Raw genomic sequence first — 22,224 nt, 5'->3', positions numbered from 1 at the left:
TGCAAATGATTACTAAATAAAGCCTTCGTGCATAGCACCATTTTGATTAAAAGTTTAGCATAAGAATAATATTTATACAGTGATATTGATAATTTTCAAAGCATTTCTCACATACATTTTCTGATCTGACACTCACAACAACCCAATAAGCTAGGCTGTATTATTTTTCATCTGCTTTTTAGGAAACGAAGGCTTAGAGAGCTTAAGTGACTCAAGACCACCAGCTAAAAAGTGATCAAGCCAGCATTCTAGCCTGAGTTTATCCAGTTGCTATTCTTGTACCATTTCCAAACTGACTCTTCATAAACAGTAAATCAAAAAGGGGGCAAATCCAGGGAGAAAAAGAGATGCTACAGTGATAACTGGAAGCACACTGGAGGATTTTTGTGTGGAGATAGCTGCATATGGACAAGGGATATGAAATCCTTTAACAACCATTCTTCACTGGGACAAAGCTAAGGTGAGCAGAACTCCACTGTCATCATTAAAGCTCACAACCACAGGCACTCAAAAGGAAGGAAAACACTAAGCTGGAACTGAAGTGTTCTTTTGATACCCACCCGCCTCCCCACCATATAATTAACATTGTCTTCTAATAAAGGAGAGCATATTTTTCCCTTTTTTGAGTGTGTGGCTGTGTGTCATCCTGGATATTCCGGCTACTCTAGCTGCTGTGGCTAGGGAGATATCATGAATTCTTTCACAGTTGCCCCAGGAATTCCTTTGAAGATTGTGCTAAAAAATAATAATAATAATGTCAGATGGTTCAAGAGGTGGTTCTGCTGCTGACAAGGCCCCAGGAGGAAGCTTTCAGGACTCAGTGGCATGAAGCTGATTTATTAGCCTCACTGTGTTAACAGCCCTCCTAAGATCCCAGCCCAGTGATAGCCTATCTATGAAACCTTAAATCCTAAAGGGACCTTCCTTATAACAGACATGTAGCACAGTCCAGTCACTTGATAGATGAGGCAAGTGGCCCAGAAAAAAGTTGTTGCAATTAGTTACTGCACATTAGAATCACCCAGAGAACTTTTAAAATCCTAATGCCCAAGTGACACCCCAAAGAATTAAATCACAATGTTGGGGGTGAGAGCCAGGCACCATTTTTTAAAGACCTCCCACTGATTCCAATAGGTAGCAGTTTGCAATTAATGAGCTAATGGTTTGTCTAAGACCATACTTCTGAGGACAAGAACCCACCATGGTTCAACTCCATTGTTTTTAGCCAAAACTGGCCCTTGTCTCAGGACATCTTGAGAAATGGCAGAGGAGTGAACAGTCAAGCCCTGCCATGATGATGCTATGCCAGGCACTTTATTTATTAGTTTATCTTTTGCAACCACCCTTCAAGGTAGATACATCAGCTCTAGTTCACCATGAAGAATGTGCACGTGTTTTCATGTAGCCTGTGGATCCTTGCTAAATGTGAGGGGAGGCTCTCTGAGACTGCCTCAGGGGGACTGCAATGGTGCTCACTTTAGTTGTCGAACATGCAGTGACATTCATTCAACAAGTGTTTATAAAGGGTCTACTGTGTGCCAGGCATTGTCCTAAGCTATGTGGATAAAATGGCGATGAACGAGGTATATAGGCTCTGTCCTCCCAGAGCTTGTTAGCTAATGAAGAGCCCAAAGTCATAACTCAGCAAGTCCAAAATTTTAGGGTTAACACTGCAGTGGAAACTTGTTTTATTCATTTTCACTGAGCCTTGTTTTGTCAAGACTTGTGGTGGCAAAAACACACATAATGAAGTTGTTAGAATATAAATAAGAAACATAAATCAAGACTAGGGAGTATATAAGTAAGAGTAGAGTCAAGAACAGAAGAAGAAAAATGTATAGTCATGCAAGTCATAAGGATCCACTTGGGCTGAACCTCAAATTTGGCATTAAGTATCCTGGCAGCCATATCGAAGAGGGAAATGTGGTTAGTTACAGAGTTCTTATTGTCAGAAAGAAAAAGAATACAAGTTCCTTAGGGAAGGAAAGGCTTTCCTAATACTTGGCTCTTGAAGAAATGTCTCAGGCAGAGCTTCATACAGCCTCTAACAATATTTCTGCTAGTGACTACAAAAGTGGATTTTATAAGACATAGCTTGTAGCATCCTGCAATGAAAGTGAGAACATTAAAGTGCAATTTAATAAATTCATTTATGTTAGGAGTAGGTGGTGAGAGGTAAGTTGATTTGAGCCAAATACAGGTTCAGATGAACCTATGACTAGAAGCTGGAACACCAGGGAATGGAGGGATTTTATATCCTTATAACAATCTTCATAAACATAATTTCTCTCTACTGAGATTTTGATAATTCAAATGGTTATATTTTCTATTTTCTGGTGCAGGGATAAAGGGCAAGTATTCTATGTTATGAATAATGTAATGCCTTATACCAAGGGTCAGCAAACATTTTCTGTAAAGGGCTAGGTAGTAAATATTTTATACCTTGGAGGGTAGATGATCTCTGCCACAACTATTCATCTCTGCCGCTGTAGCACAAAAGCAGCCGTAGACAAGATATAAATGAATGGACATGACTGTGCCCCAATACAACTTGATTCGTAAAAGCAGGTGGCATGTCAACTTCTTACCTACAGTCTACATAGTGCCAACCCCTGGTATAACCTAAAAAATAAATGTGATTTTGGTATTCTTTCATTGGAATTCAGGAACAATTGGAAACTTTGCAAGTCTTGGTCAGTGGTAACTTTGTCTTCACAGTTTAAATGCTATTGTGCGATGACACATGATAGAAAGAACATGGCTCGTGTTTGGGTTGCAAATTCATTAAGTTCATTGAAAGAACATGCAGATCCCAAAGCAATCCAATACAGCTATTCACACATAAAAGGGGCCCTCAGCCGACACGGTGCTGGGATTGTTGCAGCACAGAACTAGGCTGGCTCTAAAGAAACCCTTCCATTCCCTGTGGAGAAGAAGAATTATGATGTTCCTCACCTGGAATGGTCTTGAAAAGCAACAAGGATTCTCAGTTAACATCTCATGGTTGGTTTCCTAGGAAAGAGGGAAGATGCTGGACCATTTCCAGTGGCTGATGCATGCTATTCACATCTTCATCACCTTTCCAAGTGAGAAATCTATTCCAGGCTACCAGACAGAAGTTCTAATAATCTTCTAGGTGTGTAGCGTGTAGTACAGTCAAAGACATTATAATTAACCACAGGGGAAAACAACATTATTTCATTTTTGAAAGGCTTAGTTATGAGCAGACAACACATGTTTATAGTCTGTTATGACCTGAATTCTTAAATTTCCCCCTCACTGGTCAAAAATGAATCTGAGAGGTTAATTGTTTAATGGGAGGTATTTTAAAGGATTGAGTCCAGGGGCTCATCAGAAGAAGTAGCCCCAAGTGACTTGGAATCTGCAACAGGTGGGTTAGGACCTCATCCTTAGATATTACTTTAACCAATTTATGGGTAAGCCATAGTTCTGAGCAGAGTCATGTACTCACATGCCCCATGTGTAGTGACAATGGGAATGTAGGCTTAAACATAAGTAACAGCTTCAAAAGAGTTTGTAAAAACAAGGCTATGAATATTAATGTAATTGTGAGATCTTTGGGGCTTTCTTGTCAGTTTGAACATAATTTGAAATACAGGGATTTGTAAACAGTCAGTAATTGCTTCACTTGCTCCATTTGGAATTTTGTAACTATTCACCTCTCCAGCAGCATAAGGTGGTTAAGAAGACAGTTTCTGTTCATTGTAATAAACTACTGCAGGCTTAAGGAGGGCAATTACTGTGTCTTTATATTCATATACCCAGGATTTAGTGCAGTACCTAATCCATAAGGGCCGCTCTAAAATGTTTGCCCAATGAATAAATCCTGGTTAATAATATCCTGTTTGCAAAGCCAGTATTACAGAGTGATTGGTTGCCAGTAGGGGAGATAGCTCCCTTTGGTCACACAAATTGTGGCAGACATTGAACCACTCCAAAAGAAACTAAAGCTTTTTATTTGGGAATTTAAAATATTTATTTGGGAAACTTAAAAGCAGAAAGCCACTCAGATGAAACCATAGTGTCCCCCAGCAGATACCACCAGATGGGGGTGGGGGTAAACAATTGCAGTCACATATGCAGCAGATATATATATATTTTTTACTAATGGCTTATTCTTAAACACGACTTGAGGCCGGAGAAATTTCAAGGATAAATTGCTTTGGGAGAATGCATGATATCAATGTCTCCTGAGACATCTAAGTTTTCCAAAATAACAAGTCACCAGATACATTATTTTGTTCCCTCCTCTTCCTTCCCCTGGCCCCTGCCAATATGCTTATTTACAAGAGTTACCTTATCAGTTGTCTTAGGAGAACACATTTCCTTCAACAGAAGTCACAGTATGATCTTATGGTCATAATTTTGCAATATCCCTGCCTCTACTGAGAAGAGATATATAGCGAATGGAGCTGTGCTGAACCAATGAGGAATTAATCCTAGGCAGCACTAGTAGTTGTGGCCACAGCTCTGACCCCACCCCACTCTGGTGGTCAGGCCAAAGAAAAAGTCAGGTAGGAAGTGTGAAAGGAAATTCAATCTTGCAACCCCCAAACTCATTAAGCCAAAGGGAAAATTCAAGCTGGGAACTGGGTCACGCAAACCTGCCTCCCCCTTTTGGTTCCTAAATAAGATGGCTACAAGATGAAAAGCTACGTGCCTCCCCCATATTTTGCCCACAAGGGAATTCCTGGTGAGCTACTAGATCTTTACTCTAAAGGTGATTCTATTAAAATTTCACCGTGGCAATGCAAATTGAGACTTTATAGGTGCAGCCACCCCTGGCCTGCCAGACATAAATGCACATGTGATTGTTCCCCTGGCCCAGTTTTGTCTGTTATCTTATGTAAAATGCAGATTCCCTGCAATTTTCTTCTGCCTCCTTTGTCCGTGTCATCTTATGTTAAAAAAAAAAAAAAATGCAGCTTCAATGAGCCAGACAAAGGCATGAATATTTTTCCCTACCCACCTCTTACATGAAAATTGTGTACTTCTCAATATCCTGCCCTTTCCCCTTTAAATTTGGAGCCCTCAAAATCATCTTCGGAGAAAGGCATAGACCTGTCTCCCAGGTGTGCATCCTTAACTTTGGCAAATAAACCTCCTAAAATAATTGAGACTTGTCATTTTTCTTGATTGACGGAAGAAAGGACAGAGACAAAAGGACGGCAGTGTACTTGGCAACCTTCAGAGCCTAGCTGAGGCTCCAGCCCTGGGCACTTCACTGGAGGGTTCCCTTGCCAGCGGAGGAACCTGCAGCCTAACCTCATGCCGGGGTAACTTTAATATGGGCAATCCATCTTACTGTAATAGACAAATTGGCTCCTTTCATGCATCCACAGATTTACAAGGGACAAACTTTGGCCCTGAGAATATTTATTGAATATCATTTCATCCTTGTGACTTCCACTTCTTTCTGATTCCCATATCACCAGCCCAAGAGAACTCAAGTATATCTGTTCACAGCTTTGCTCCTCTTTCCCCACATGAACCACAAAGCAATGGAAGTAGAATAAAGAGACAAATGGGTAACTCTAAGTAGGTTCATCACATGCCCTGTGTCCAGAGCCAATACATAAATAGTCTTGATTCTGATTGTGTTGAGGTATAAAAACATTCTGATTTCTATGACAGGTATTAATGATTATTATTTAGGTATTCATTTGCTCACTGCTCCATTCTGGATGTTCTCCGTCTCAGGGCCTGAGGATTATTTTCTCGGATGCATCACGGCTCATCTTCCGGCTCAGTTCCTCCAGTGGTGTGCGGGCCACCCTCAGACTGTACGCAGAGAGCTACGAGAGGGACCCTAGCGGCCATGACCAGGAGCCACAGGTACAGAAACAGTTGTGCTCCCAGCACTGTGTCTCGCAGCTCATGGCAAATTTAGCTCCATGGGGCTTTAATGGGGCTATTTTACCTTCTGGAAAGGTACGTGATAATTTCAGCTGGAGGACAAGCTCGGTGCAACTCCAAGCAAGTTTAATTCATTCATTATAGTGTTTGAAACAGAAAAATTGCTCTCTCTCATCGATTTGTAATCCGTTTAGACCAGCATGTCCCAAACAACTGTCCTCTCTTGACTGTTCAGTGGTTTGTTAATTGGGGTAAAGAAAAGGCACCTTTTATAGACAAGGAAATTTAGCGTTAGAGTCAAACTGGTGAAACTCTCAGAGCCTTGACTATGCTCATGTAAATTCTGAATCTCCAGATATTTGGACCATGACCTTGAGGTGCCAATACAGATGGGATTTGTCTCTGAGAGTGCTATATTGTCCACTCTGAGAGGAGAGGATATAGGTGGCTTTTTAAGTTAAGGAAAGACATTAACAAGGCTCAGCTAGATTGTGTTTGGCAAAATCTCCTCATGTTTTCAACAATAAGGCGAATTAAGAACTGGGAAAAATCATAAATAACACAACCATAAGCCTCTCCACTCCCATATGCATTAACGCTCCAGGCAACATTAGTTAATACCAGAAACAACCCACTCTAATGTTGGGTACTTCAAGCTATACAGCTGGCTGCTCCTGCCTTCTTGGTCTTCAATCTAGGTTTCGAAGCAAGGTCCTTGATGAGATGATTTTTTGAGATGAAAACATTTGTTCTACCTGCCATACTTCCTTTATGGAAAAGTACAGAAACAGAGAAATACTCACTGCTACTAATTTTAAAGGTGCTCAGAATTTCTAGCTATAATTTGCCCTGATGGAGTAAGATACCTGGGAGGGTTTTCTTTCTTTGTCAGTAGTTTAGTGTTTTGTTTTTGTTTTGTTTTTTGTTTGTTGTTTATTGTTGTGGTTTTTCTTCATGGTCAGTTTCTTTGGAGGGTCTCAAAGAACTTGGTAACAATGGGTGCTAAGATTCTTACACCTGACCCTGCAGCCAGGAGCTCTGCCTGGAGTAAAATCATCCTAGATGGGACAGGAGAGGCTGGAGGGGGCTGAGAACTGTTCTCAGGGTTAACCAGGAGCATGAGTGGGTAAAGCACGTGGCCAGCATGAAGCCCTTGGCTCTTCCTCTCAGGATCATAGCCTTTCCATGCAGGGGATGGGCCAAACTCTGCCAAAATAATTTGTTAGTGAGTACATTTTGCCCAAGATAGTACCAAATCATGCAAGAATTTGAAGCTTACCCTGTCTTTCCGAATAAAACACTATTCTACATCTCATGCTGGGGAAGGAGATTAAAGCAGGGGCCTAAAAGTCCAGAGCTACGTACAGGGTGAGGAATGATATTCCTGGCCTCACCAACTCTGACTCACTCTGACTCCGGGCTATTTTTTCCTCAACATTCTTTTCCCTATTTGCACAGGGTAAGTGGTTGTGATATTTGCTTATTTTTATTTACCTTCCACGCTGGACTGAGACCAGGCCATTAGACAAGTGTCACAACAATCCTATACACACATGAGTCTCTCCCTGAGGCAGTCCACAAAAGCAGTGCTTTTGATCCTCCAACCCACCCCGCCCCCGCCCCGCCCCCAGGCTTCCTTTGAAGCTGAAAACCTCCATCAGCCTACTCTTAGAAGGTCGTGTGAGTAAAGGAAACATAAGTCATGCTGGTTTTGGTCCCCATGACTGCACATTTCTCATCCTGTTGGTGAAAAGAATTTGCCACTTTGAGGGGTTGGTGAATCCCTTCACTGACGTTCCTGTTGCAATTGCTGATTTGCCCTCCCTTCTCAGAAACAAGAGTTATCCTAGACCTGGCTAGATGGGCCCCCGAGGATGTAGCACATGATCTAGCTAAAAGTTTTACATTAAAATAGAACTCCTTGTTAAAATACCATACATCATTCACTCACCAACTTAAGCCCTATTGCATAATACATTTGAGTCAGGATATATCATAAAGACTTTAAAAGAAATGTAACCACCTAAGGGAAAGCAAGAAGATTCTCTCAGCAGGCCAACCTGTCTTAATTACTGCTGAACTCTACCTAAGCCTTTAAGTTGGAGCATTTTGGAGGCTCCTTATAAGGTTGCTTTCCAGGACCACCTGCTTCTGCCTTCCAAAAAGCCTTTGATTAACTGTGAACAGAGATCAAAGTAAGATGTACTCCTGAAGCTGCTAGTGTTATTCCTGATCAGGGCCTGACTGGAAAGACCTGCTTGTGTTGCTTTCTCAGCTACGGAAAGAACCCCTTCCACCTTCTCTAATCTGTAAAGATTCCATTGTGAATCTTGTTCCAATTCAACAGGGAGTTTTTAATGTTTTACCCACGCTAACTCAATAGCCATCTACACTCAAATTATTTTGCAAGAGAACAGAGAGTTCCCTTCAACTGGCTTATTAGCATCTGGCTATTTTACTTTGCCCATGGATAGTTTCTTTTCCAGACATTTTGAACACATGTGAACAGAGCATATTTTAAACATTTACACTGATTGCCTTGCAGACATACTCGTAACAATCCTAGTGATGCAATTAGGAAAACTTGTGATATAATCTATATGCATTTAGACCATACCCTCACATGTAGATTTTTCATTTGCATCCTTTTGTAGAACAGTGATTATGCTATTTGTTTTAAGTTAATGTCAAATAATTTCTTATCTACATCAAAAATATTGTTTTAAAATTCTATCCATGTGTGCCTACGAATTGGTGGTAAGGAGAGGACGGGCCGGGGAGGGCCCTGATGAAATGAGCAGGTGCTTGCCCTGATCCCACTCTGTGTCCCTGGTAAATCAGGAAGGAAAGCTTCCAAAGGCTTGTTGCTGGAAGACTACCTAGTTTTTAAAATACAAGTTTATTTTAATTTTACCAGAAATCAGTAGGCCTTCAGTGAACCCTCAAACCAGCTGGTAATCTTTTGGAAAAAGGAATGAGCCAAAAGCGTTTAAAATCACAGGTAACCAGAAACAGTACAATTGTTTCCATTTTATTTCCCATCCAATTTATTAGCAGGGCTGGTAAATTAGCTTCTCATTGACCTTCTTCCCTTGTCCCTTTCAGCCTGTGGGTGGAGTAGTTAAGGAACAATAGAAGATCCAAAAGGAAAAGGAAGGAGAAGTTTTGTTAAGGGCTAGGAAAATCACAGACTGATAATCAGCCTGTGGCTAATCAACCCTTGGCTTTAGTATTTTCACTGCAGAATATAGTCACATCCCATCTCACCCCAGTCCTCGGGAGGGGCCTGATTTTCCCCCCAGTCATCCTGAAAATGGAGGAATTTAAATATTTCTTTGTTTTTGTTTTATTGAGACAGAGTCTCACTCTGGCACCCAGGTTGGAGTGCAGTGGCAAGATCTCAGCTCACTGTAACCTCCACCTCTTGGATTCAAGGGATTCTCCTGCCTCAGCCTCCTGAGTAGCCGGGACTACAGATGCCTGCCACCATCCCCGGCTTGTTTTGAATTTTTAGTAGGGATGGGGTTTCCCATGTTGGCCAGGCTGGTCTCAAACTCTTGACCTCAAGTGATCCACCCGCCTCGGCCTCCCAAAGTGCTGGGATTACAGGTGTGAACCACCACACCCGGCTTTAAGTATGTATTTTTGATAAGTTGTACCTAGAAGGCTTTAACGACTAATACCTAAGCACCAGGTCCCTCATGTTTATTCACCTGTCAAATCGAAGGTCATCTGTCATTTTGTTCTACCTGTTCTTAATAAGACTTCGTAATCCAGAAATAAAGTACACAGCCATTTTGTTTTACATAGGGAGAATATATGATTTGTAATCTAAACCAGAATACAGATGCTCCTAGATTTACAACAGAGTTACACCTCAATAAACCCATCATAAGTTGAAAACGCATTGAATACACCTCGCCTCCGGAACATCAGAGCTTAGCTCAGCCTACCTTGAACAAAAACTCAGAACACTTACATTAACCTATGGTTGGGGAAAATCATCTAACACAAACCCCATTTTATAATAAAGTGCTGAATATCTCATGAAATGGATTGAATCCTATACTGAAAGTGAAAAAATTGTCATATAGGGACTCACAGTACGGTTTCTACTGAATGTGTATTGCTTTCACACCATCATAAGATTGAAAAATCATTAAGTAGAACCAGCAAAAGTTGGGGATCTGTACTTTTGTGAGTGAAAGATAATTACTTTAGATTGTCCCCAATAAACCAGGAGACATGATTACTCTAGCTACCAGCCTGCATCCTCTCTTAGAACCGCATATCTCTGTGGAGATGGCTTTCTAAGAACACTAGCAATGAAACTTGAAAGAGGGAACATACAGAAATGAGAAGAGTCAGCTAGCTCAGTGGTTCTCAGCCCAGGCTGCGCATCAGAACCACTCGGGCAGCTTGGTGAAAGTACCTATGCTTTGGCCCCAGTCCTAGAGATTCTACTTTGTTTTGAGGTGGGACCTGTAGATTTTTTAAAGTTTCCCGGATGATATTAATTAGACAAGTGCATCTCAAACTTTAATTACCGGTCAGTCACCTTGGGAATGTGTTAAAATGTAGAGTCTGACTCAGGTATGAGGGGGGCCAGAGATTTTGCATTTCTAACAAGCTCCCAGGCAATACACTGCTGCTGGTCCAGGAGCCACTCGTTGAATAGCAAAGAGCTAAGTCAACTGTGAAGTGCTAGCAGCAGGACCTTGAATTCTTTAAAACTGTAGAATGAACGGCACCTGTTTTTAATACCGTTCCACACATTGATCTCTGTCTCCTCGACTTCTGTTTATGTTGCTTATTGGATTCCACTTGAATGTCTTATAGACATCACCAACTTGACATGTGCAACAGTGAATTCCCACCAGCCTCCTGTGCACGCCTCCAAAACAAACTCCAGCTTCCTGCTTATTTCATTCTTCTCCATCTCAGTAAATGGCAGTTCCATTCTTCCAAATGGTTAGGCCAAAAAACCCTAGGATTCAGCCTTGACTTCTTCTTTCCTCTCTTTCATGCCTCAGTCCTTCTCATTCAAGAGTAAATCCTATCAATGTGACCTTCAAAACACACCCAGAATCTGACCCCATCTTACCACCTCCACCATTTCCACCCAGGGCCAAGCGCTGTTCTCTCTAGCATGGTACATAGTCTCCTAACTGGTCTCCTTCCCTCCACACTTGCCCATTCTCTACCCACCCTGTTCTCAGCATAGCAATCAGAGTGATTCTCCTGAAACATGTTAGAACACCTCATAGCTCTGCTAAAATCCTCCCCTCCACCTCATTCAGAGAAGAGCCCAAACCCTTACCATGATCTTGAACGACATACTGGAAATGACCCCCTTCTCCCTCTGACCTCATTTGCTATCTCTTTTTCCCGCTTCTCTCTCCACTCCACCTGCTGTTTGGTGAACATGATGAGAACGCTCTGCCTTGTGTTATTTATGATGGCTGTTCCCTCTGCCTGAAATGCTTTTCCTTCCGACATCTGCATGGCTTGTCTCCTTACTTCTCGGTAAGGGTGTCCCTGGCCACCTGATATAAAATAGCCCTCACATGAAGGTACTTCTTACCTCCCTACCCTGCTTTGCTTTCTCTATGGCATTTATCCTCATCATATATATATATATATATTCTATTTTATTGTCTGTTTCCACCCAGTTGAATGGAAGCACCAGGAGGCTGGGACTTTGTCAGATTAGTTCCCTGTATCCCCAGTGCACCTGGTACATGGTAAATGCCCAATGTAGTTTTGCCAAATTATTGCAATATTGACCATTAATTACTTCGGAATATCTCAGCCCAATTATATCACACAAGAAGCTGAAATATTCTGTATTCAGGATGAATGTTGGTGCTATCATCGGGTTTCCTCCTATGACTGAGGTTTTGAATAAAATAAATGCCATTTTTAAGGTCCCTACAATATGCAGGCTCCATTCTAGATACATCCTTTATCTTATTCATCGTTCCAGTGGCCCCATGGCAGAATTATCCTGCTTTTGCAGGAAAGGAAACTGAGTCAGGGAGCAATTCAGATTCATGGAGTGGGTAGTTTCTGGATTGGAGGTTCAAACTAAGTCTTTCTTATAACAAAATCCATGTTGCCCATGTTAATGTTGAAGGGCCAGAAGAGAATTTCTTTTTACTTGTGCTTGAGTCCAAGGCTACCGCTGGAGCCTCAGTTCAGTGTTATTGAGAGGCTTTTTCCTCATATCAATCAATTCTATGATTCTCTGACACCAACTGGGTGCAACAATTCTATTCAAGTCAGTTCTGATATTATCTGGATTTAGCCCAGACCCCACAGGGTTAAGGGCTCACTTTCACAAGATTGCTTCTAGTAGGAATGCCAGCTGCAAATAGGGTGCACAGGCTACCCACATTTTTGCCTTGCCAACTACAAATTTAGGGTTTTCTACAACCCCCCCTTCAGATTTAACAATTCACTAGAATGACCCACTGACCTCAGGAAAGTGCTTCGCTTGGCATTACTGGTTCAGTATAAAGGCTAGAACCCAGGACAGCCAAATGGAAAAAATGCATAGGACCAGGTGTGGAGAAGGAGTGTGGAGCTTCCATGCCCTCTCTGAGTAAGACACCCTCCAGCACCTTGATGTGTTCACCAGCCTGGAAGCTCTTCAAACCCTGTTGAAGGGTTCTTATGGAGGTTTCACTAGGTAATTACGGTTGATTAAATCATTGACCCTTGGTGGTTGAATTTGGTCTCCAGCCCTGCTCCCCTCCCTGTAGGGGTGGGGCTGAACGTTACAGCCCTCTAGCCACCTGTTTGGTTCCTCTGGCAGCCAGCCCTCCACTTGAAACTATGTTGGGGCCCACCAAGAGTCCCTCATTAGCATAAAGTCTGCTGTGGCTGAAATAACAAAGGACACTCCTATCATTCAGGAAGTTCCAAAGGTTTTAGGAGCTCTGTGCCAGAAATTGAGGACAAACACCAAATGTATTTGTTATTCCACACTGTTAAGAGAAATTCAGCCTAAAGCTGACTCCTTACATAATTTAAGTTCGGCCTAAAGGTTTTTCCATACATAGTGAACTATGACCTAACTGGATGTGTAAACAGACTGAACAGATTGTAACCTACTCTTGTGACAAGTAGCTGAGTCCCAGCCAATCACAGCGGCTGAGTTTCAGCCAATTACAGGCAGCCACTTTTTCAAAATGTGTTCAAATAAGGCAAAAACTGAGCTGTAACCAATCCAGCTGTTTCTGGACCTCACTTCTGCTTTCTGTACTTCACTTTTCTCTTTCTGTTCATAAATGTTATCTGACCTCGTGGCAGCTCCAAGTTGCTCTGAACCTATCTGGTTCTGAAGGCTGCCTGATTCAAGAATCGTTCTTTGCTCAGTTAAACTCTTAAATTTAATTTGTTTAAGGTTTTTCCTTTAACAACAGTTATAAAAGTGAATAGTGCCTTAAAAACAACCAGTTTTCTGTACTAATTTTGAATTAGCCATGAATAGGATTTAGAAACATTGTGAAAATAATATTCTAAATAAATATTGGATATCTTTTCTATTTCATAAGGGATCTAGAGTGAGTAGTCAAAAACTTGGAGAATAAAGTAGAAATAAATATAATACACATGATGTGAAAGAGAAACAGAATGGAGTTCAGAAGTGACACAAATCCTCATTCACTTAGCCATGTACTTTCATGACAAGATAAAGACTTTTGTATATGTATATGTGTGTACGTGTATGTGTGTATGAGAGTGTGATTTTGGGATCATACCAGGTATATGTGATTTAAAGAGCTAAAAGTTGTGCCTCGGTCCTGGTTTTGGGTCAACTTTGGATTACAGTTTATAGCCCCCCAAACCCTGAAAAAAAAATTACATTTCCTCTTCTTACTTTCCCATATGTAGTTAAAAATGAAAACAAATTCAGCTTTAAGAATAAATAAAAACATTGTTATTTAAAAAGAAAACCTGAGCAAGGATATATTAATAGCCATATGTATGAGAGAAAACATGAGGAAATACCTCATTTTATTTTTCTCCTCAGAATTTGGTTGGTATTGCTGCACTTTGGAACTATGGGGGAGGGCAAAGTGTTGGCGAGAGAGTTTAGAGAGAAACACTTGGTGGAGAGTTGGGCTCTAACCTCTAGGACCAAGTTAAGGAGCTGGCTCTTTCCGCTTAGACGAGAGGCGTGACTTGGAGGTTTTCAGGAATCTAAGGAATAATGTGAGGTGGGGAAAGAGGACCAGCTGTTCTCCATAACTAATGAATATGTAATTTGAGGAAATAAACTCAAGCTGAACTGGAAGATATTCAGGTTGACTGTTAGAACAGTTTCTCAACTGTCAACCCTCCTGCCCAACTAGGATGGCTGGTTTGTGCTTTTCTAAGTCTCTTTGCCTGCATATATTCAAATAATTTTAAAACAGGGGAAAGGGTAGAAAGTATTGAGCAGGATAATGTCTCAAAGTAAGTGTCAGTCTTAAAATTTTAGTTCTGTAATTATAATTTTTTTTTTTTTTTTAAAGAAAGAAGAAACAAGTTCTGGTCAGGTGGGTTAGATTTCCCTCTAGCGGTGTAGAAAGGAATTTAATATGGCTGTGTTTTCATAACTGGAGGGGAATTAAACTTGGAAAGATGCAAAGATGTATAGGTTTTTTTCTATTTCTGCTTAGATGAGTACTTTCTGAAGAGGCAAACGAAACACCGGGGCAAACAGTCCTTTTCCTTCCTTAGATATTGAAATCTGGATTCATACTCTGCCGTTACTACATACTGTTTTCCTGGAGCTGAGAACACCCCTGGGAGGGTTGGTCATCTGATGGCATGTAAAAAACTCCCTTGGTTAGGAATCTGGGAGATTTCGCCAGGGCCTAGTGTCTATTGTAGACCAGGGTTTTTTAGAGTTTTTATGACTGTAAGCCTTTTTCTTGGCCAAACATTATGATCAGATCTCCTTTCAAGGTACTGAGTATGCAAAGCCCTGTGTATCCACACTACACACAGTCTGGGACTTGTGGGAAACTACGGACTGCCACCATGAACCACTCATGTTAATCCCACAGACACAGCCCATCTCACATGTCCCTTCATGGCAATATATACAAAAGAGGCCCTTAATTCCAAATCTTGCAAGAATATCGGCATCGCCAGCTTATCCCAAGAACCAGTGGTCTTAAGAACAGAACACTAAAGAGCCAGAAGGCATGCCTTGATCCTGGCTTTGGGTCAAGTTTGGATTACAGTTGAGAAAGACTGAACTCTTAAAAAAAAATTATATCTCCTCCCTACTTTCTTGTATGTCGTTTAAAATAAAAAAAAACAAAATAAGCTTTAAAAATAAATATAAGGAAACCTAAAAACACTTTGATTTTTTCCTTATAATGCTATTCTAATTTCTAAAATATTAAATATCAGCTTCTTACCAAAATATCTTTTGTTTTGGTGCCGGTTTTACCGTGTCTAAAGCACATGCTTAACCAGCTATTGGTTAACCCAGTGATGTTTATATCCACAAATCACTGAGTCTTGATGGATCTTGTTTACTCAGCCTGAAAAAGGAGCATGAATGAATTTGCAGCAGTCACACAAGTCCAGAGGTCACTGGTCATCACTTCTCTTGCCAGATGAATGGGTTTGACAAGCTGTGTCCAGCACAATCTGCCTTTCCCAGCAGCCTTTATGTTCCAGCCCAGATGCACAGCACAATCACGTTTCCGTGCCTTTCAGGAGAAAGCTACCCAGGTCTCATGAACTGGTGGTGATTCCGGTTTACTTTGAAGTGGTGTCCTTCCTTGGTGTACAGTAAATCATTTGCTTTGCTTATATAATAAATAAGAGTGTATCTTAACAAATGGGGACTGACAGCGAACCTGGAGGTTGGCTGTGGCCTTCAGAAGGAAGCTCTGGAGTAGTGTGTGCAATTAGCCAGCGCCTGGAGGCAGCTTTGCCTGGGCTTCCCACCATGGTCATGCTTCATTCACATGGAGAATACAGGATCTGAGCTGTCAAGGGGAGAATGTGGCTGTTTTTGCTCTCCTGTCTACTCTTGGCTGATTTTAAGTTCGATGCCCTAATCCCAGAATGAGAATTCCTGTTCAAGATGCAGGTGAGGGAGTTTCCCATCCCTTGTTTTTGACTCCCAGGAATGCTGGCAGGCCTGACAAACTCCAGGGAGGAGCATCTCAATGCCAGAATGCTTAAGCCTTGGGCAGGAGGGAAAGCAGTTAGAGGTTTATACAATTTTGGTATCGTGTTTGTGTTTTTGGTTTTATTTTTGAGCATTTTTGTTGGTACAAATCATCACATGAGGCATACTTTGGCAGGCTGGGCCTGTGTACTCTACCGTCATGATACGAGATGGAAGGTAGATGAGGCTGAGAGAGTGGCTTAAAATGTAGACTTCATTATTATTCAGGTATGGGGAGGCCAACAGATGTTGAGATGACTGATAGTTTGTTATTCACAGTTCCCAAGAGGAGGGGGCACAACACGCCACACAGGGCCACACAGGGCCACACAGGGAAGCGCCAACGTCAGACAGGAGGCAGAATGAGCAAAGGAAGAATGTGGGTGAAGCCTTTTTGGGGATTCTGTGGGAAAGGCAAGGTAAAGCATGGTGAGCAGGTTTAGGATTAGCTTGTTTGAATAATTTCAGCAGGCTCTGGGGCATAGGGACTGTCCCTAATTGCCTGGTACCTACCCTTGGGGTGGTTAGGGCAGAGAAATAGTGGCCCAAGTTTGAGAGCCCTGTGTGGGGCTGAGAAAGGAAGTGTGTGGTTTGCATCTGAAAGGTAAGCTCCAGGGTGTGGTGTTTGCTATCTCTAGGAATTAGCTAACCCTGGGAAGAACAAAACCTTCCAGCGTCAGCCAGGCCCTAAGCTGTCAAAGCATTAGAACTAAAAAACACCAGCTTAACAGCCAGAGGAAAAGACAAAACCACTGTCACTTTCTCAGGTGGCTAAAATTGTTAGGCAGCACTCCAAGAAGATTTTGTTTTTTTCGCATACCATCAAGGCTGGATGGCCTCTGATACAAACATTGGGCTTTGAAATCAGCTATTTTGGTTTTGAGTCCTAGTTCTGCCGTTTTCCAGTTTTGTGATCTTGGGCAACTTAATTTCTCCATCAGTCAAATTGAGATAGATATACTTCTTATTTTATATTGTTGTAATGATTAAATCAGGTAATTCGTATACATAAAGAGTTTTGCACAATGCCCGTGTAAATCAAAGAAAACAACCAAGATGAGCCTTAATCATTTTAGAGTTTTATTTTGCCAGGGTTAAAGGTCATGGCCTGTGACACAGCCTCAGGAAGTCCTGAGAACATGTGCCCAAGGTGGTTGGCTTATACTTCGTTTCACACATTTTAGGGAGATAGAAGTTACAGGCAAAGACACAAGCAACACATGTAAAGTATACATTGGCTTGGCCCAGAAAAGCAGGACATGTCAAAGAAGGAGAGGCTTTCAGGTCATAGGTGGATTCAAAGATTTTCTGATTGGCAATTGGTTGAAAAAGTTAAGCTTTGTCAGAAGAGGTAAAGTCAGTATAAACAAATGTTTGAGTTAAGATAAAGAAAGTTGTGGAAGCTGAGGTTCTTGTTATGTAGATGAAGCCTCTAAGTAGCAGGCTTCAGAGAGAATAGATGGTAAATATCTCTTATTAGACCTCAAAGGGTGTCAGACTCTCCAGAAAAGATCTAGCAAGGGACAGGGATTCTCTACAGAAGGCAGATTTCCCCCACAAAAGATGGCTTTGTAGAGCCATTCCAAATTATGTCCAAGAATATATTTTGGGGTAAAATGCTTTGATTTCCTTCAGTGCCTGTTATTTGTCATCTGATGCTGTGTCAGGGTCAGGTTGGAATTTAGTATCTTATTGCTGCAAAGAGTCTGTTCTGTCAGTCCTAGAATCTCTAACTGTCAACACCTAAGCTCCAGAGAGGAGGATATATCGAGGCGTATGCTATCCCCTTTTCCTGTCATGGCCTGAACTAGTTTTCAGGATCCTTTTGGCCAATAATGGAGGGCAGGGAGATGTCAATTCAGTCAGTTTGGGGCTTAGAATTATATTTTTGATTTATACCTGACATGTAAATAAATGTTCAATAAATGTTTATTGTCATTAATGTTATTGTTCTGCCTTTTTTTTTTTTTTTTTTTTTTTAGATGGAGTCTCACTCTCTCACCAGGCTGGAGTGCAGTGGTGCAGTCTCAGCTCACTGCAACCTCCACCTCCCAGGTTCAAGCAATTCTCCTGCCTCAGCCTCCCGAGTAGCTAGGACTACAGACAGGCACGTGTCACCATGCCTGGCTAATTTTTGTATTTTTAGTAGAGAAGGGGTTTCACCACCATGATTTTTATTAATAATTGTTGACTGGTTTTCTTGTCACATGACGATAAAAGATTCCCAGATTACTTAGCAATTTGTTTTATACTGCAATTGACTTGTCCTTTTCCCTCCAAATTACCATCTCAGAGAGCAAACTGGATCCATGAGAAATGTCCCAAGAGAACTGACAGCTTCTAAAAACCTAGGTCTTCTCTGAGAACTCCCAGGGCTCTCATGACATGGCATTTTAGATGTACCATGCTTTGTCAGAAGATTCAAGGATGAAGTGGAGTTTCTCTACTTGTCTCTCCATTCATGGAACAAATTCACTACGTTCCTGGCTTGGAGTAAGAGGTAGTAAGTAGGAGTTGTTCAATGATTTCATTTCATCCAAATAATGTGCAATCCATTTGTTGTTCCAAGTTCTTTTACCAGAGAGAAAGGGCTTGAACACTGGAGTGGGGGTGTGTGATGAAAGGCAGGTTCATTGAAGAAAGGACCCCTGAAGTTTCTTGACTAGCCAGGAGGCATGTGCTCACTGGCTTCAAGGGGTTAAACAGAAAAATTGGTTCCTTGGAGAAGGAGTCAAGTTTTTTTCTGAATAAGCCCAGAGAGTAAATAGTTTAGGCTTTGCTAGCTGTATTAGTTTGCTAGGGCTGATGTAACAAAGTACCACAAACTGGGTGGCTTACAAAACAAGAACTTGTTTCTCATTCTGGAGGTTAGAAATCTGAGGTGAATGTGTTGACAGAGCTGGTTCCCTCTGAGGGCTGTGAGGGAAGGATCTGTTGATCTGTTCCAGGCCTCTCTTTTTGGCTTATAGAGGGCTGTCTTTTCCCTGTATCTCTTCATATCATCTTCCTTCTTGTGTGTCTCTGGGTCCAAATTTCCCCTTTTAATAAGAACGCCTGTTATGTTGGATTACAGCCCACCCTAATGATCTCATTTTAACATGAGTACCTCTGTAAAGGCCCCATCTTAAAATAATGTCACATTCTGAGCTATTAGCAATTAGAACCTCAACATATGCACTTATGGAAGACAAATTCAACCTGTAACATTAATCGTATGGTCTGTGTTACAACTTCTCAACTGCCACTGTTGCACAAAAGCAGCCACAGGTAATACATAAATGCATTAGTGAAGCTATATTCCAATAAAACTATAGGCACTGTAATTGACTTAAGATAATTTTAACATGTCACAAAATCTTATTTTTTTTCCCCAACCATTAAACATAAAAACCATTTTTATGGCTGCACCAAAACCAGGTGGTGGCCTGGGTTTGGCCTAAGGACTATAATTTGTTGACCCTTGCCTTACAGGTTTCTGAATATGACACATTATTCACAATTTCTGATTACATTCAGTACAGCATGCATCAACATGAGTTTCGCTAAACCATCCACACTGTAAAATTTAAAATTATGTTTGCATTTGTGTATATTTGTATATATAGATGAATTGTAATGTTTTAGGAGAAAAAATATCAAATCTCTCTGGAAATCTCCAGCATTAGGCTTCTGAGATTGAACTCCGTAGCTTTTGATTGCAGCCAAACATGAAAGGGAAATGATTGTATTTGTGAAATCAAATTCCTTTTTCAGGTCTTTTGTTTCTTGTCAGAAGGGTTCTTCGTTTTTCTTTTTAAAGCAATTGCTTACACATGATTTTCAGAAGAGCAGCACTATGTCAGAAGAAAAGGGGAAAACGTTAATGGATAAATGGGATGAAGAAAGAAAGTATGAATATGAGCCCTGGTGAATTCTTACAAAGAATGGGAAGCAAACACGTGACATGTCAGTAGTCACCCCAAGCCAGGGAGTGCTGTGACATTGCATGCCCATGTGAATGGGGCTTCTGGGAGCTGGTAACAATGTACTAGTGCATTTCAGTCACATTAACAATGATCTTCAAACCCAGTCTCCAAGGAATCTCACCCCATTTCCCTAGGAAGTAGCAATTCTATTGGTTTTGTTCTTTTTCTTTGCTTTTAATTATATTCTTGGGAATTACAGTTAGGACAGTCGGTGTGGTGTTTAACAAAAGCTAAGAGACTTTGATGATATACTAAGATTTCCCAGTTTTACATTTTACACTGTCTTTGACCATGTAAGTGTTTCTACATTGTTGAATCAAGCCACTGGCTCTGACTCATATCAACCCATGTTTTTCAGAATTTGCAGTCATTATGAATTTGCTTTCCTTTTAATGGATAAGAGTCGATAAAAAGTTTAAAAGAAAATACATTTACACTGTTTTTAACAGTGCTTTATACTTTTGCTACACTAAGGGTAGTTCTTGGACCAGCAGCATCAACATCACCTGGTTGCTGCTTAGAAATGCAGAATCTCAGGCCCCAGCCCAGATCTACTTACTCAGATTCTGCATTTTAACAAGCTCTTCAGGTGGTTCATGTGCACATTAAAGTTTGAGAAGTCCTAATGCTGGGCATGGTGGCATTAGCCTGTAGAGTGCCATCTACTCAGGATGCTGAGATGGGGAGGATCCCTTGTGCTTAGGAGTTGAAGACCAGCATGGGCAACTTAAGGAGGCCCTGTCTCTAAAAAAAGAAAACTGATGCTGGCTGCGGTGGCTTACACCTCCAATCCCAGCACTTTGGGAGGCTGAGGTGGGTGAATCACCTGAGGTCAAGAGTTCGAGACCAGCCTGGCCAACATGGTGAAACCTCTTCTCTACTAAAAATATACAAATTAGCCAGGCATGTTGGCAGGTGCCTATAATCCCAGCTACCTAGAAGGCTGAGGCAGGAGAATCGCTTGAACCTGGGAGGCAGTGGAGGTTATGGTGAACCAAAATTGCACCACTCCACTCCAACCTGGGTGACAGAGTGAGACACCGTCTCAAAAAAAAAAAAAAAAAAAAAAAAACGAAAAATAAAAGTGTGAGAAGTCCTGTGATGGATGACCTTTGGGATCCTTATTTCCACCTCTGCTTCGCAGGATTGACGTTGTCTCCAGACCAGATAAACCCTCTAAGGCCAAACCAAATAGGATGCATTTATAGAGGTGCCTGGCCTCTATTTCTTCCTCATTTAGGAAAATCATAAAGCATGCAGAAAATAACCCAGACAAATGTGCCAAGATCCTTGAAGACTTGTTCCTGCTTCTCAGGTCAATTAACAAAAAAAGAAACAAGAGAATCAGTTTCAGTTTGCATCTCCATAGAAACCCTTCCTCAACATCAACTCAGCAGTGTTAGACTGTTTTCTTCACACAATTATACTAGCTGAGCTGAGAGATTCAAAATAAACATGGATGAAGTAAAGAAAGTTCTAATCTGATTTTGTCAAGGCACAAAGCCTTGCTAAAATTGTAGGTAGACAGTCTAGCACAACTTCAATTACTAGGAAAAGGTCAATTATTTAAAACACTTTAAATATGTTAGGTTAAATGGCAGCTGAGTCTAAAGGCAAAGGCCATAAAAGAACATGTTCCTTTGTCAAAATTGCGTTCATAAAGTGTGCATTAACCACCCATTAATTTCAATTTCACTAATAGTCTTTCTATTGTGGGGAAGAGTCTCTCCTCGTTTACAGGGCTCATTTCCATGTTTTTAGTGCCTGGTGTTAATGACTGTCCCACTACTGCCTCCTCCATAAGACTCAGGTGGCCCTCGTGGCAGAAGTTCTCTTCTAGTTTGCTTCTGCTCCTCAACTCAACTCTGCCACTCTGCTTTGCTCAATATGGAAGTCTTTGCTAACTTCTTTAGAATCTGATACACCCTTAAGGAATGTGTTCCAAAAGCTGTGATGTCTGTCCCTTCTCTTGTCAACATTGTCTTATGCAACTGCAATCTGATTGTATTCTCTCTGGCTCGATATATAGGGCATGGTGCACACAAAAATGCAGGCAAGCTTTCCTCCATTGGGTGTGTCACTGACCCTCTCGCTGACACAGAGAGTTGTTGCCTCTGAGTTGAGTGGCTTTCTCACTCCAAGAGCTGGGAACACCTCAACATTCTTAATCTCTTTTTGTCTTTTATCAAAAAGATAACA

General features: G+C 41.3%; 1 protein-coding gene across 4 annotated transcripts in view; it reads left to right on the top strand.

Moving 5' to 3' along the window:
• The window catches only part of PGM5 (phosphoglucomutase 5), a 180,495-nt gene that overhangs the window by 141,925 nt on the left and 16,346 nt on the right, over nt 1-22,224 (top strand). For all 4 annotated transcript variants that reach the window (XM_030920218.1, XM_030920217.1, XM_030920219.1 and 1 more), the window contains exon 11: nt 5,722-5,856. In XM_030920218.1, the coding sequence (XP_030776078.1) occupies nt 5,722-5,856 (135 nt within the window). The remainder of the gene's footprint in view (nt 1-5,721; nt 5,857-22,224) is intronic.

The sequence above is a fragment of the Rhinopithecus roxellana genome, chromosome 16 (genome assembly GCF_007565055.1).
Source record: "Rhinopithecus roxellana isolate Shanxi Qingling chromosome 16, ASM756505v1, whole genome shotgun sequence".
NCBI lineage: Eukaryota > Metazoa > Chordata > Mammalia > Primates > Cercopithecidae > Rhinopithecus > Rhinopithecus roxellana.
The sequence above is the reverse complement of the archived record's forward strand: the minus strand, read 5'-3'. Positions and strand labels throughout refer to the sequence as shown.